The sequence below is a fragment of the Ovis aries genome, chromosome 8 (assembly GCF_016772045.2).
Source record: "Ovis aries strain OAR_USU_Benz2616 breed Rambouillet chromosome 8, ARS-UI_Ramb_v3.0, whole genome shotgun sequence".
Taxonomy (NCBI): Eukaryota; Metazoa; Chordata; class Mammalia; order Artiodactyla; family Bovidae; genus Ovis; species Ovis aries.
In genome coordinates, this window is record NC_056061.1 from 73734994 (window position 1) to 73749874 (window position 14881).

Sequence of the window (14881 nt, forward strand, 5' to 3'; positions counted from 1 at the left end):
TTATACATTTTTTTTTTAGTTTTTTATTTTTTTAATTTTAAAATCTTTAATTCTTACATGTGTTCCCAAACAGGAACCCCCTCCCACCTCCCTCCCCACAACATCTCTCTGGGTCATCCCCATGCACCAGCCCCAAGCATGCTGCACCCTGCGTCAGACATAGACTGGCGATTCAATTCTTACATGATAGTATACATGTTAGAATGCCATTCTCCCAAATCATCCCACCCTCTCCCTCTCCCTCTGAGTCCAAAAAGTCCGTTATACACATCTGTGTCTTTTTTCCTGTCTTGCATACAGGGTCGTCATTGCCATCTTCCTAAATTCCATATATATGTGTTAGTATACTGTATTGGTGTTTTTCTTTCTGGCTTACTTCACTCTGTATAATTGGCTCCAGTTTCATCCATCTCATCAGAACTGATTCAAATGAATTCTTTTTAACGGCTGAGTAATACTCCATTGTGTATATGTACCACAGCTTTCTTATCCTATACATTTTTAATACAAGTGAAACATAGTTTACTTTCTCTTTTTATCAGAGCTTTTGTTTTTGTCTCTTTGAGAGTATTCCAAGTCAGGAATTGCAGATCTGCTTCTTGTAAAAATGACTATATAGTATTTTGTACCATAATCTCTAATCACTCCTTTTTTGATAGATCTTAGGGTCTTGTTTTTACAAACTGCTGCAGTTAAAATTTTATGCATGAACATTTTAACCACACCCAGGTATGTTGGCAGAAGAGATTACCAGGAGTAGGAAACTGCTGTGTCAAAGGATATTGTATTTTTTAAATTTTGATACATGTATCATTTAGGCTTGGTTATTCTGCTATTAACAAACTGTGTCTTTAAACAACAAAGGTTTATTTCTAGCTCACTTGACAAATAGATTAACTGGTGGGCTCTGTTCTACATCACCCTCACTCAGGACCCAGGTTAAGGGAAGCTCCGTCTCTGTGCTTCCATGATTGTTCAGGCAAGACAAAGGACATACAGCAAATTAGCTCTGACTCCTTAATTTTCTGCCCTGACACGTGTTACTGTTTAGAAAGAACAAGTCCACATACCACCCCTAATTCAGAGAGGATGAGGAGGTGCAATTCTACTATATACCTGGAAAGCAGGGAGCCAGAAGTATTTGATGAAGAACACAGATGACTGCCTCAGTATATGCTACCAATTTTAATTTTGAGACTCACTCTCTAAAGAGATTCTACTAGTTTATAGAGATTCTACTTGTTTATTTTATCAACCACCAGAGGGAGTTGTAAGCTTAAAACTTTATTAAAACTTAACAGACTGAAAGAAGATTTTTAAAGTACTGAGTATATTTTTCTCTGTTATTCCTCCTCCTTTCTTGTCTATTTAAAAGGGTAGGCTAGATAGTTAAATTTGGAAAAACTAAAGAAATCACTATATGAACTAAAAAGCCTCTTGATGAACGTGAAAGAGGAGAGTCAAAAAGTTGGCTTAAAGCTCAACATTCAGAAAACGAAGATCATGGCATCCGGTCCCATCACTTCATGGAAAGTAGATGGGAAACAGTGGAAACAGTGTCAGACTTTATTTTGGGGGATTCCAAAATCACTGCAGATGGTGACTGCAGCCATGAAATTAAAAGATGCTTACTCCTTGGAAGAAAAGTTACGACCAACCTAGACAGCATATTCAAAAGCAGAGACATTACTTTGCTGACTAAGGTCCGTCTAGTCAAGGCTATGGTTTTTCCAGTAGTCATGTATGCTTGTGAGAGTTGGGCTGTGAAGAAGACTGAGCGCTGAAGAATTGATGCTTTTGAACTGTGGTGTTGGAGAAGACTCTTGAGTCCCTTGGACTGCAAGGAGATGCAACCAGTCCATTCTGAAGGAGATCAGCCCTGGGATTTCTTTGGAAGGAATGATGCTAAAGCTGAAGCTCCAGTATTTTGGCCACCTCATGCGAAGAGTTGATTCATTGGAAAAGACTTTGATGCTGGGGGGGATTGGGGACAGGAGGAAAAGGGGACGACAGAGGATGAGATGGCTGGATGGCATTACTGACCCGATAGACGTGAATCTGAGTGAACTCCGGGAGTTAGTGATGGACAGGGAGGCCTGGCGTGCTGCAGTTCATGGGGTCGCAAAGAGTCGGACATGACTGAGCGACTGAACTGAACTGAAGTATATCCCTTATTTCTTTGGTAGAATTAGCATATCAAAGAGCCACCTTTCTGTAGTGTGAGCAACCGGAAAAGTCTTTAGGTCTTTAGGTTCCTTATGCTTAAGCATGCTGTGCTTAAGATTCCATGGGATGGGGAGAGGTTGACTGTTCTATTCAGAGACTTGTAATTAAGCCCCCTTTTCTGGTCCATCCCTCACTTCTGCCTTCTGTTATTTACTTGCATTCTCCAGGAGCCTCTTTTAGGTTTCTGCATGGCCAATTAGCTGCCTCTTTGCAGTACCCTCCTTGTCTATGAGACTGTAGCTTTCTCCGCCCTCCATTAGTCTATTCCATTTCATTTGCTTTCAGTCTTCCAGGAACTTGTTGAAATCTCTTGCCACTAATTGCCTTCTTCCTATTGTTTACCTTTGTTGGATTCTATCCATTTTATTCCTCTGTTATTTTCATGAGGTTTCAAAAGGCAGAAGATTGTGGCTCAGCTGGTGAAGAATCCACCTGCAATGTGGAAGACCTGGGTTTGATCCCTGGGTTGGGGAGATCTCCTGGAGAAGGGAAGGTCTACTGGTATTCTGGCCTGGAGAAGGTCATGGACTGTATAGTCCATGGGGTCACGAAGAGTCAGACACAACTGAACGAGTTTCATTTTCACTTTCCTTTCAGTCACCTTTAACTGGAAATCCTCTCTAATATAATTGATTCTTTGTATTTGAATTTTAAAGTCCATATTAGTCTAAATGTAAATAATTGACAGGAATGGAGAGTATTTTTTCCTTAGCTTATGCACTGGAGTCTGTTTAACAGATCACCCCTCCGTCTTTACAAGTACATATCACTACATTGTGCATGAAGCTCATTCATCTGTAGGTGTGGTTGATATTATTTTGTTTATAGCAGTTTCGTTGTATGCAAAAACAAAGGGGAAAAAACCCAAAAAGCCAGTCTAAGGGATTTCCTCAGATTCCTATTCACAGTCTTTTCCTGTAACAGAGGTGAAATGTTCTAGTCTTAGTCCACAACTACAGCCGTCATTTTGTCACCCCTTTCTGACTGTTTCCAAGCTGTCTGCTTCTTTTGGATGCTGGAAGTATAATTGTCATATTTCTTTCTCCCCAAACAATCAATACCCAACTCCTTCATTTAGGAGAGACTGATCAAAGCCAAAGTATCTTTATAAGTAAGCGTTATAATCATTCTTCTTTATTATGAATATTCTTAATAATGTTTCTTAATGAATATGTATTGTGTAATATTTTGTACAGTGAAGATTAAAATTGTAGACAGAACCACAACTGGAGAAAAAGTTTAGTTTAGATGAATTTTCAGTGATTTTTAGAAATTCACCTTGACACTACTTTGTAATTCATCTTTCTCAGACTCCTATCTAAAACTCCCAAGCCACAATTGAAAAGTGAACTAGACACATAAAAATCCAGGCACCTACTAGAGAAATTGAGATCATGTCTCTCTCATACTATTTCCAGAGCATTTTTTAGTTTGTTTGTAATTAACAGACATACTTAAAAGACCCTGAATAGTCTCCAGATTGTTATTTCTAATATAGTCATAACTCTGCTCCACGACTTTGTTTTCACTGAAAAGAAATATCTCTTAGATAAGTTCTAAGACAGTGGATTTACTTTAGGGTTTCAGCCTGTCATAGGTGATATCTCACCTTTATTCTCAAAGGTAAGCCATATCTTCAGCCGTTGCAAAAACTCCTTTCTTTGTGAATTCCCAAAGATGTAGTATTTTTTTTGTTTAAGAAACATTCTGAAGTATTTACTCTGTAACTTTAAAACATCCCCATAATAATACCTTCAGTAACTGTGACTCCTTCATCTCTCTTACTATATCTTTTTCTTAATCAGTTTTTTATCTTCTACTAATATTGACCTTCTAATCCCAAAGAAAGCCAATGCCAAAGAATGTTCACCCTACAGTACAGTTGCACTCATCTCACATGCTAGCGAAGTAATGCTCAAAATTCTCCAAGCCAGGCTTCAACAGTATATGAACCGTGAACTTCCAGATGTTCAAGCTGGATTTAGAAAAGGCAGAGGAACCAGAGATCAAATTGCCAACATCCACTGGATCATAGAAAAAACAAGAGAGTTCCAGAAAAACATCTGCTTTTGCTTTATTGACTATGCTAAAGCCTTTGTGTGGATCACAATAAACTGTGGAAAATTCTGAAAGAGATGGGAATACCAGACCACCTGACCTCCCTCCTGAGACATCTGTATGCAGGTCAAGAAGAAGTAGTTAGAACTGGACATGGAGCAACAGAGTGGTTCCAGATAGGAAAAGGAGTCTGTCAAGGCTGTATATTGTCACGCTGCTTATTTAACTTATATGCAGAGTACATCATGAGAAATGCTGGACTGGGTGAAACATAGCTGGAATCAAGACTGCTGGAAGAAATATCAGTAACCTCAGATACACAGATAACACCACACTTAGGGCAGAAAGCAAAGAACTAAAGAGCCTCTTGATGAAAGTGAAAGAGGAGAGTGAAAAAGTTGGCTTAAAGCTCAACATTCAGAAAACGAAGATAATGGCATCCGATCCCATCACTTCATGGCAAGTAGATGGAGAAACAGTGGAAACAGTGACAGACTTTATTTTGGGGGGCTCCAAAATCACTGCAGACGGTGGCTGCAGCCATGAAATTAAAAGACGCTTGCTCTTTGGAAGAATGGTTATGACCAACCTAGACAGCATATTAAAAAGCAGAGACATTACTTTGCCAACAAAGGTCTGTCTAGTCAAAGCTGTGGCTTTTCCAGTAGTCATGTATGGATGTGAGAGTTGGACTGTAAAGAAAGCTGAGCGCCGAAGAATTCATGCTTTTGAACTGTGGTGTTGGAGAAGACTTTTGAGAGTCCCTTGGACTACAAAGAAATCCAACCAGTCCATCCTAAAGGAAATCAGTCCTGAATATTCATTGGAAGGACTGATGCTGAAGTGGAAACTCCAGTACTTTGGCCCCCTGATGCGAAGAACTGACTCATTTGAAAAGACCCTGATGCTGGGAAAGATTGAAGTTGAAGGGGACGACAGAGGATGAGATGGTTGGATGGCATCACCAACTCAATGGACATGAGTTTGAGTAAACTCCGGGAGTTGGTGATAGACAGGGAGGCCTGGCATGCTGCAGTCCATGAGGTTGCAAAGAGTCGGACACAACTGAGCAACTTAACTGAATATTGACCTTTTCTCGCTCAGCTTTTTTCCTGAAATGAATATTATTACACTGGCTTTATTTCAGTTTTATATTTGCCTGGTATATCAATTTTAAAGTATCTCTATCAGCCTTCAAGATTTCCTCTGTATCTTTGGTTTTTCAGCAGTCTTATTATATGTCTAGGTTTTGTTTTGTTTCGATGTTACTTGGAGATCCCTGGGCTTCTTGGATCTGTGACTTACTGTCTTTCATTGATTTTGGAAACCATTTAGCCATTATCCTCAAATACGTCTTGCTGTTTTTGCATTTCTTTCACCAATTACATGTATATTATGCACTCATATTGCCTGTCACTTCTTGGATGCTTTGTTCTTCTTCCCTCTTTTTCTTCGGGTTTGATTGAAGTAATCTCTGTCTTCAGGTTCACTGGCTCTTCTGTATCCAGCGTGCTGGTAAGCATGTTGAAAGATTTATTTATCTCTGATACCATATTTTATTTCCAATATTTGACTCTTCCTTAATAATTTCCATCTCTCCTCTCAGGCTGTCCATCAGCTCCTGCCTGTTCATCTTTTCACCTAACTGCTTCAGCATGCTGTGTGCATGTTCTGTGGCTCAGTCGTGTCCAGTTCTTTGGGACCTGCCAGGCTCCTCTGTCCATGGGATTTTCCCCAGGCAGGGATACTGGAGTGGGTTGCCAGTTCCTTCTCCAGGAGATCTTCCTGACCCAGGAATCAAACCCGAGTCTCTGGCGTCTCCTGTTAGCAGACAGATTCTTTACCACTGCACCACCTAGGAAGCTTCAGTCATAGTTACTTTTCAATTTCCTGCCTGCTCCTTCCAGCATCTGGGTCATATTTGAATATGGTTCCCGTGACTGCTTTCTCTCTTGGTAATTCGTTGAATTTTCCTCTCACTTTTCTGTGTGTCATTACTTTTTTCTTTTATTATTATTGAATGCCAAAAATTAGTCTCTTCTGTTTTTTTTACATATGAGACCTTTACATCCAGAAACTAGAATACCTTTTTTCTGTCAGGATATCGTGTGAAGGGTTAAGTCAGTTTAGGCAGGAGTGGAGCTAGGTCTGGGTTTTGTTGTTGCCTTTTTAGTTCTTACAGTCTTCAAATATCTCTAGCAGTTGGCTGCTCTTACTTTGTATCTCTTAGAGTGCTGCCTAGAGTACAAAGTATTCCTTTACTTTAGTCCTTTTATTTTCAACCTTTCTGTGGTGTGATGGGTCCCCATTTATTCAGTCTCCACATGATCTGATAAACAGCCAAATACTAAATTATGTGGAATTTTACAAGCCACGTGGTTTCAGTTGTAACAAAAACAGACATAGACAATAGGTAAACAAGTGAGTGTGGCTATATTCTAGTAAAACTTTGTTCACAAAACAGGCAATGGCCAGATTGGGCCCTTGAGCCATAGTTTGCTGACCCCTTTTTTGGAGCTTTGTTCTTGGGACACACACACCCGTATCTCCAAGCTCCAGCAGGGTAGGGATTTTTACCTGTCTTGTTCGTTGATTACCTGAGTGGCTACAACAATCCTGACATATTATAGGTTCTCAATATATTAAAAGAATGGATTAGCAAATTACATTTTAAGTGTTTTTTGAAAACAGCAATGCAGCTGTAGATCTTTTGTATATAAACAGATTAATTTAATTAGATTACAGTTATTATGATTACTGATATATTTGGAATTATTTGTGTCCTAGTTCTTTCCTTCTTTCCTGCTATCTAAGTTTAATCAAATTTTATCCTTTTGTTCTTTTAGAAACTATATTTAGCTTTCTCGTATACTCTTCATCTTTATCCCTAGATATGAACATGTATATTTGGTTTAGCAACATTTGAGAATATTCTTTTAATACTGTTCATGGGGTTCTCCATGGGGTTTTTCCAGTAGTCATATATGGATGTGAGAGTATAATGAAAGCCGAGTGCCAAAGAATTGATGCTTTTGAACTGTGGTGTTGGAGAAGACTCTTGAGAGTCCCTTGGACTGCAAGGAGATACAACCAGTCCCTCCTAAAGGAGACCAGTCCTGGGTGCTCATTGGAAGAACTGATGCTGAAGCTGAAACTCCAATACTTTGGCCACCTGACGTGAAGAACTGACTCATTGGAAAAGACCCTGATACTGGGAAAGATTGAGGGCAGGAAGAGAAGGGGATGACAGAGGATGAGATGGCTGGATGGCATCACTAACTCGATGGACATGAGTTTGAGCAAGCTGCGGGAGTTGGTGATGGACAAGGAAGCCTGGCATGCTGCAGTCCATGGAGTCGCAAAGAGTCAGACACGACTGAGCGACTAAACTAAACTGAGAATATTCTTTATAAACACTTTTAAAGCCTTAGAATGCTTTTCATCTAATTTTCGTATTTCCAGTTTCTTGTTCTTCTCTAATATTTTAGTTTTCCTCTTCTTTAAACAGTCTTTGCCTCCCCACCCACTGCCATGGTCTTTTTCCTTTGTTTCAGAGTTAGAACTTTTTTTACATTCATTATCTTATTCCTTCCTGTTGTATTAATGTCCTCCGTATCAAAAAAACATCTTAAGTAGTTCTTTCTTTAGGAGTAGTCCATGGCTTATAAAATCCTCCAGCTTATGTCTTTGACTATGTGTAATCTACAGTTAAATGTATTTGGTTGACCGTTTCAATGGCTGTTTTCCATTTCTAGAGGTTGTTTATGGCACTTCTCCAAAACTTATTCATGGTATCTTATTTGTTATATTCTTCTATAATCATTATAATCATCTTAAACAGATATTTCCATAGCTTCTTTCAAATTGTTATATAACCAAGTTTTAGGGGGCTCCTCTCGGGCTGTTGATTCTCATGGTAGATGGTTTTCTTGTTTGGACATACTTTTCTGCTGAGCACTTCTCTTCATTGAGGATTTTTGCATTTTGGATTCCATAGTAGGTGTCCCTCCATACTGGAAGTAAGTTGCCAGAGCAGTTTGCATTTGCTTCTGCCAGTTACTTCAAGGAAATCACCAGCCTAGAGCTAATTGTTAACAGTAATTCCTCACTCAGAGGTTCTGTCTCTGCCCTCACCGTATAAATCAGTTTCTCAGAAAATCTGTTCTTATCCCTTCTCCTCATGTAATATTGAATAATATCACAAATGTATGTCTTATTTTCTGACTCAATACAAATATAAATTATCACTTAGTCGTTAGAACCACTAAATAAATGCGTTTTTTAAAGTTTTTTTTGTTTTGCATATTTAGGAAAAAGCTTTTAGGGAGATGATCTCCGTTAATTTTTAGGAAATACTGCCTTTAAATAATCATTAATTTGAACAAATGTCCTACTAATGGCATTTGAGACTCATTGGTAGATCATCAGAGTTTAGAAATGAAAGTATGTTATGTTCTTCTAGTTTTCCTTTGCCTTGCCCTTCATTCTCACTTCATGCCTCTGTCTTTCTCCTCTTACTGTCCCACTCAGAAATTAACAGTCCACTCAGCATCTTCTTTTAAGAGAATAAAATAAACCCTAATGCACAATTCTTATGTTTTGGAAATAGAGGCATAAAACTTTGCAATTCAAGTAAAATAAACCAAATTAATAAAAGTCTGACAAAACAAGCCTGGGGTGGTTATGGATATACAAAGACACAGTGAGTTTTCTATCAGGAACATGTGTACCTCCAAAACACCTCCCTGCGTTTTTAGACTATATATTAAAATGAGAGAGAAGATACCAAGAATTAGTCATGATTTTTAAAACTTGAGATATATTCCCCTAATACTCTTTTCTTCCAATAAATAAGAAAGGAGAATTACAGAGGGAGATACCTGTGGATTGTATTAGTGTCAAATTTTTGTTGGGAAAAATTATCTTTTTTTGTTGGGAAAAATTATCTTTTTCCTGGGAAAAATTAATTTTAAAGCACTTGAGCCTAACTAGCTTCCCCACACCCCACACCCTAATTCAGATTCTGTAATACACTGCTGGACTAAATGGCCTGAATATATATAGCCTTTTCCTTTTTTAGCTTCTTGGAAATTTTAGTCTGATTGATGGTGACTAAATAGCATTAATCTGTTTAATCGACTTGACTTTTTTATTTTAATTGCTATTTTTCATTTTTAGAATTTATTTATTATACCTTCTCAAATCAGCTTGTTTTCTTGTGGTAGAGTCACCCCAAGCTTCCATTTAATAGTAAATTTGGTTATCTTCACCACCAGCACAATAGCCTAAAAAGTCAAACTCATTTTGTCCAGAAGTGGCAAAATCATGTATACCGATTTTTATGGTTTACTAAGGTTTCCCGAGCTGTTCATCATTCATGTGACAAGGTTGATTGCTTATTTTCTTTTTAAAAAAATCTTAGTAAAATGTTTTCACTAAATATAATTGGAATATAAGAAAATGTATTTGGTTTATCTGAATGGTTTTGTTTTTGATTTGCAGTTTGAGCAGTTTAATGTTAACATTCATGTGGATCGAAATCAATCACTTTTATTTATTGCATGCGTCAAAATGGATTTAACCTAACCCACATTCCCATTAAGTTGTTTATATGCTTAAATGATTCTCAAGTTAAAAATAAAATAATTCTCTAAAGTTAAAAATGTTGAAACTTTAAATATTTAACACACAATACTTTGTTTTAGTGTTATCTTTGAGATTCTCCGCAGCCTCCTTTTTGTCACAGAAATAGTTATCTGTTTTGTTTTCCCAAGGTTGTTTAAAGGTTAATTGACTAAACTGGGTGGATCTTCATATATACTAATATGTATTGCAGCTCTTTTGGTACACCAGAAGGCCAGAATGGAACGGCTTCAAAGAGAACTTGAGATTCAAAAGAAAAAGCTGGATAAACTAAAATCTGAGGTCAATGAAATGGAAAATAATCTAACTCGAAGGCGTCTGAAAAGATCAAATTCCATATCCCAAATACCTTCAGTAAGTCTTTCTTTCTGTAACTGTTGTAACTGCTGTGCTTGAACATGAGAATAGGTAACCTATCATCAGTATAAAAGCTTGACCTACTTTTCTAGAAATGCTCTTAATTCATACTTGTTTTTCTGTCCTTACTTCCCCCTGCAAACCTTGACTCCTTCTTAACTAATAACACAAGAGTTCGATGTAGATCCTCACCTGGAATTATTTTTCAGCTCGAAGAAATGCAGCAGTTGAGAAGTTGTAATAGACAGCTCCAGATTGACATTGACTGCTTAACCAAAGAAATTGATCTTTTTCAAGCCCGAGGTAAAGTTCAATGTATATTCAGCTGAAATTCTTTGTATTAATTTATCAGCTCTTCCTGTGGCTGGAAACAGACTTTTAATTGTAATCTTGTTTCAGATTTGATTTGGAGCCGTATAGTGCTGCTTAGATTTTTATTTTCCCTTACTTGCCACTCCTCCCTCCAAAGCTGTATATTTGGTTGAGAAGTAATTTGATACGTTTAATATCCTTCAAATCCCCTTTAGTCATACAATAAGGGAAGACAGTGATTAGTATGTCTGGCTATATTGTCAAAAGTATTGCTGTTCTGTATTAATATAATCTGTTACAGTGTTTATTAAGATTGTAATATATATACTCATATTCCTTTTTCCTGTTTCCCTTTTTTCCTTCTACCTTTGAAGAATTATGCTTTTAAGAACATGATTAAAAGGCATCCCCACTCTAATGGCACTTACTTAATTGATGACATAGAGAAGAAAATTAAAATACGACATACAGTATTTTAGGAAAGTGATAGTTTATGATATTTGAACTGTTATTGACTAGCAATAATTGCTTATTGTAGAGTAAAAAAAAAGATTGGGGCATTTGGCGCAGTACGTGAGTGAGTAAAAAGTGTTCATAGACAACTAAAAAGAATGTTTATAACTTAAACCTAATTCTAAAGTTTGGAAATAATAGAAATATATAAAATGAAAAGACAGGAAAGGGAAGAAGCCAAAAAATAAGCCCGTAGTCACATTTCTCAGTGTGTGCCAAAATCCATTAAACTGGAAGATGATTTGTTTTATTTTCTTTTAGTAAGTAAGCTGTTTATCTTGAAACAGTCATAGAAAATGCCATAATTTAACTTTGGAGAGAAAAAATTGGTGCTAGTCTAGAAAATGTAATCTTTAAACTTGTTCCTTTTGTTTAAAATCTGAAGCATCACATTATATTAGTTCAGGTTTTTATACTTACTTGAGGACAAGCTATTTAGTTGCTTAAGACTATGTTAAAATTATATTTTACACTGTCAAATTTTAAGTTATCTTAACTTGTCACATACAACAGGGATCTGTTCTAATTCTTTCACTGTCTTACTAGCATTAATCTAACGTCTTCCTCAGCTTACAGGTTGGACTTCTGTTATGGGTACTATCAATATATTACACCTATTTCAGCTGTTTTTGAAATCCTTTCATGTAATTGGAGATTAGAGGTGTGAAATAAAAGAAAAGTACTTTTTCTATTTAACTGTGATTTTTTTTTAAGAAAGAAAATATTTGCTTTTAAAAAATCTTTTTAATTTTTTTGAGCTATAAGCATTGATATGCTTCTTTTTATATATTTCAGGACCACATTTCAATCCCAGTGCTATTCATAACTTTTATGACAATATTGGATTTGTAGGCCCTGTGCCACCAAAACCCAAAGGTTAGTGGTGTATCCAGTAAGTGTGAAAACTGTTGTGTTTTGAAAAACAAGATTTTAGAAAATTTTATTCTTAGCAGCCTTCCACTCTAGAAGTACTTCCAACTTTGGCATTCTTGGATGGATTCATTAGGAAAACATGCTGGGAATTGGGAGGGTTCAAAAATGTAATGTGCTTAGCCCTTTAAAAGTAATATGTATGTCCTTAGGATTCATTGTATACTCCCAGAATAGCAAATCTTGGCCAAAAAAAAAAAAAAAAAATCACCAGGTATAAAAACTTGTATTCTTTGAAATTTTAGACAAACATTAAGAAAGATACCTTAGGAAAGTTTATTTTTCATAAGTATTATGTCCTATATAGTTTATGCATAGTTCTCTATAATCAAAATTCTCTGAATTTCAGATAAATGGTTTTTTTAATTATTACCTACTATCATTTTTATGTCATTGATACAGATTATGTACACACCAAACTAAGAAATGTTGAAACATTTGTGTGGGTTTTTCACTCCAGGCATTAAAAAATATGTAGACATGGGAACAATCTTTGGTTTGTTCCAAGAATTTTCGTATTCTCATTCAGCATCCTCTTCTCTCCTCTCCTTAGTTTTTATTCAGTTATGATTCAATTAGGCCTAGCTGTAGCTTCATATTTTTAATAATTTGAATGTTTTTAAACATAGTTAGCTGGAATGTAATGAAGTCTTATTACAGAGGAGCAAAAGTGAAATTGGGCATTTGACACAGTACGTGAGTAAGCAAGTGTTCAGACATTGGATGTTAATTGAATAAAGGAATAAGGAAAGCAGTGGTGAGCAGAGCCTAGCTCCTTAAAATAAGCAAAATGGATATTTTAGACTCTGAGTTGCCTCAATATAATCTTTTTATTCTCTTTCAAAAACTAAAAATTCTCATATGAAAAGATCTATTTTGTTTCCAGGTAATTCAGTACTTATGTGTTATGGGTAGGCGGGAGATGGGGTATAGATGAAATAAGGTTTGTCTTGACAGTTGTTGAAGCAGCATAAGGGCTGAGAGTTTTTTTCACTGTTTTCACTACTTTTGTGTGTATTTGAAATTTTCCATGATAAAAAGTAAGGGAAAAAAAAATACTTAAAAAGCTTTTCACAAAAGATAAATGCTTGTGTACTGGATATTTTTAGAGAAATAAAGAATTAGTCATTTTTGCCTTAAAGCTAAAATAGGGAGTTACTAGTTTCACTTAGAGAGGTTTACTTAGTTCTTAAAATCAGTTCTGCTTTACAATGTGGATTTTTTAACAGCTAAAATAAAGTGTGGCCATCACAAGTCATCTCGTACTGTGCACCCTAAATAACTTCCTCTTTTCTCGATTCTGGTGGTTACTTAGTTTCCCAATACCACTAATAATAAAAGTCATAATTAGAAGGACCAGAAGATTTTGTGCAGTTGGAAGAAAACCATTGGAGATTTTTTCACTTAAAAAAAAATTAGGTCCTCTATTTGATTACCTTAGATATTGAAATATTGAAGATAATCCTGGCACTTAGTAATAGAATGAAGTGTTAATACAGATTGAATGGCCCCTCCTAAAAAAACCTTTGTAGTTAACAAAAAGGATAGACAAGGTTTTACTGAAAATGTGCCAGATTGGAATGTTTTACCAAAATTCTAATAAGCAGAGTGGATTATCCCCAGATTAAAACAGTTGTTCTATAAAATGTGTCCTAAGTATGGAATGTGGAATAATTGTAGATGGTAAGAAGTCAAACTTTTTTAACCTATTCATTTTTGAGTTTTAGGTGGATACTAATTTGTATTGTCAGACTCTTGATTTTTAAAATATTTTTACCTAGATAAACCTTAAATAGATAATTTTTTTAATATGTATTTATTGGTTTGGCTGTGCTGGGTCTTAGTTGTGACATGTGGGATCTAGCTCCCTGACCAGGGAGTGAACCTGGGCCCCCTGCATTGGGAGTGCAGAGTCTTAACCACTGGACCACCAGCAAAGTTCCCTAGATATTTGTTTTAAAGCTGTTCAATTTAAAGAAAATTTACTATATAAATAACTTTCATGGTGCTCATGCATGTGCCAAAATCATGGTGATGCCTAAAAGTTCCCATGCCTAAAGTGGGAATTTTGCAATAAAGTGTTAACCTTAAGACCAAACACTAAGTAAAGTGCTGCTAAACAAAGTGCCATCACTTAATTATTTTGAGTTTGTTACAGAAGCTTGTCTTCCTATATTTTTATCCACTATATATCATAGTTTGTCTTTTAAAATAGAAAAGCTATCATTTACTTACCAGCTCAGTGGAATAGGTAGAATTTGCAAATTAATATACATTTTTAATATGATTTATAAACTACAAATCATAAACCATGACTGGAGAGATCCAATAATGCATGCTCTTTTTACTTCAGACCTCCCCAAAATAATTTATAGGAATCCTACTTTTAAATTACAAAGATACCTCCCTCCCCCATAAAAGTAGTTTTATAAATGTAATTTCATCTTTGACACAACCATGGAGGAATATATTTCTTATATTTAAGACACCTCTGTACATTCAAACATTTAGAACATTGACCTTATAAAACTGCAGTGACTATTGTATAAGAAAGAAAGACTAGATGTAGAGGAAACATGATTATCTAAGATCACAGAGCAAAGAAATTAGGAGTTAATAGCAGAACCATGAATAGAACTCCAGTCTCATGACTCTGGATCTGGTAGTCTTTCTAGTGTTCCATAATAAATACGTTTTCAAATAACATGAGAAATAAAGTCTGATAAAATTTTATACTAATGTGTTTCTCCAAGTCTGTTGTTGACATTTAGGTAAATAAGATTTTAGAGATAAGTACATATTGTTCAGTTTTAGATTTTTAGCAGATGGAGAACATTTAATA

General features: G+C 36.0%; 1 protein-coding gene across 2 annotated transcripts in view; it reads left to right on the forward strand.

Annotated features, from left to right (window-relative positions):
• TAB2 (TGF-beta activated kinase 1 (MAP3K7) binding protein 2) overlaps positions 1 to 14881 on the forward strand; it is an 86284-nt gene that overhangs the window by 68867 nt on the left and 2536 nt on the right. For both annotated transcript variants that reach the window (XM_015097463.3, XM_042253587.1), the window contains 3 exons: positions 10121 to 10281; positions 10494 to 10587; positions 11905 to 11985. In XM_015097463.3, coding sequence (XP_014952949.1) covers positions 10121 to 10281; positions 10494 to 10587; positions 11905 to 11985 — 336 coding nt within the window. The remainder of the gene's footprint in view (positions 1 to 10120; positions 10282 to 10493; positions 10588 to 11904; positions 11986 to 14881) is intronic.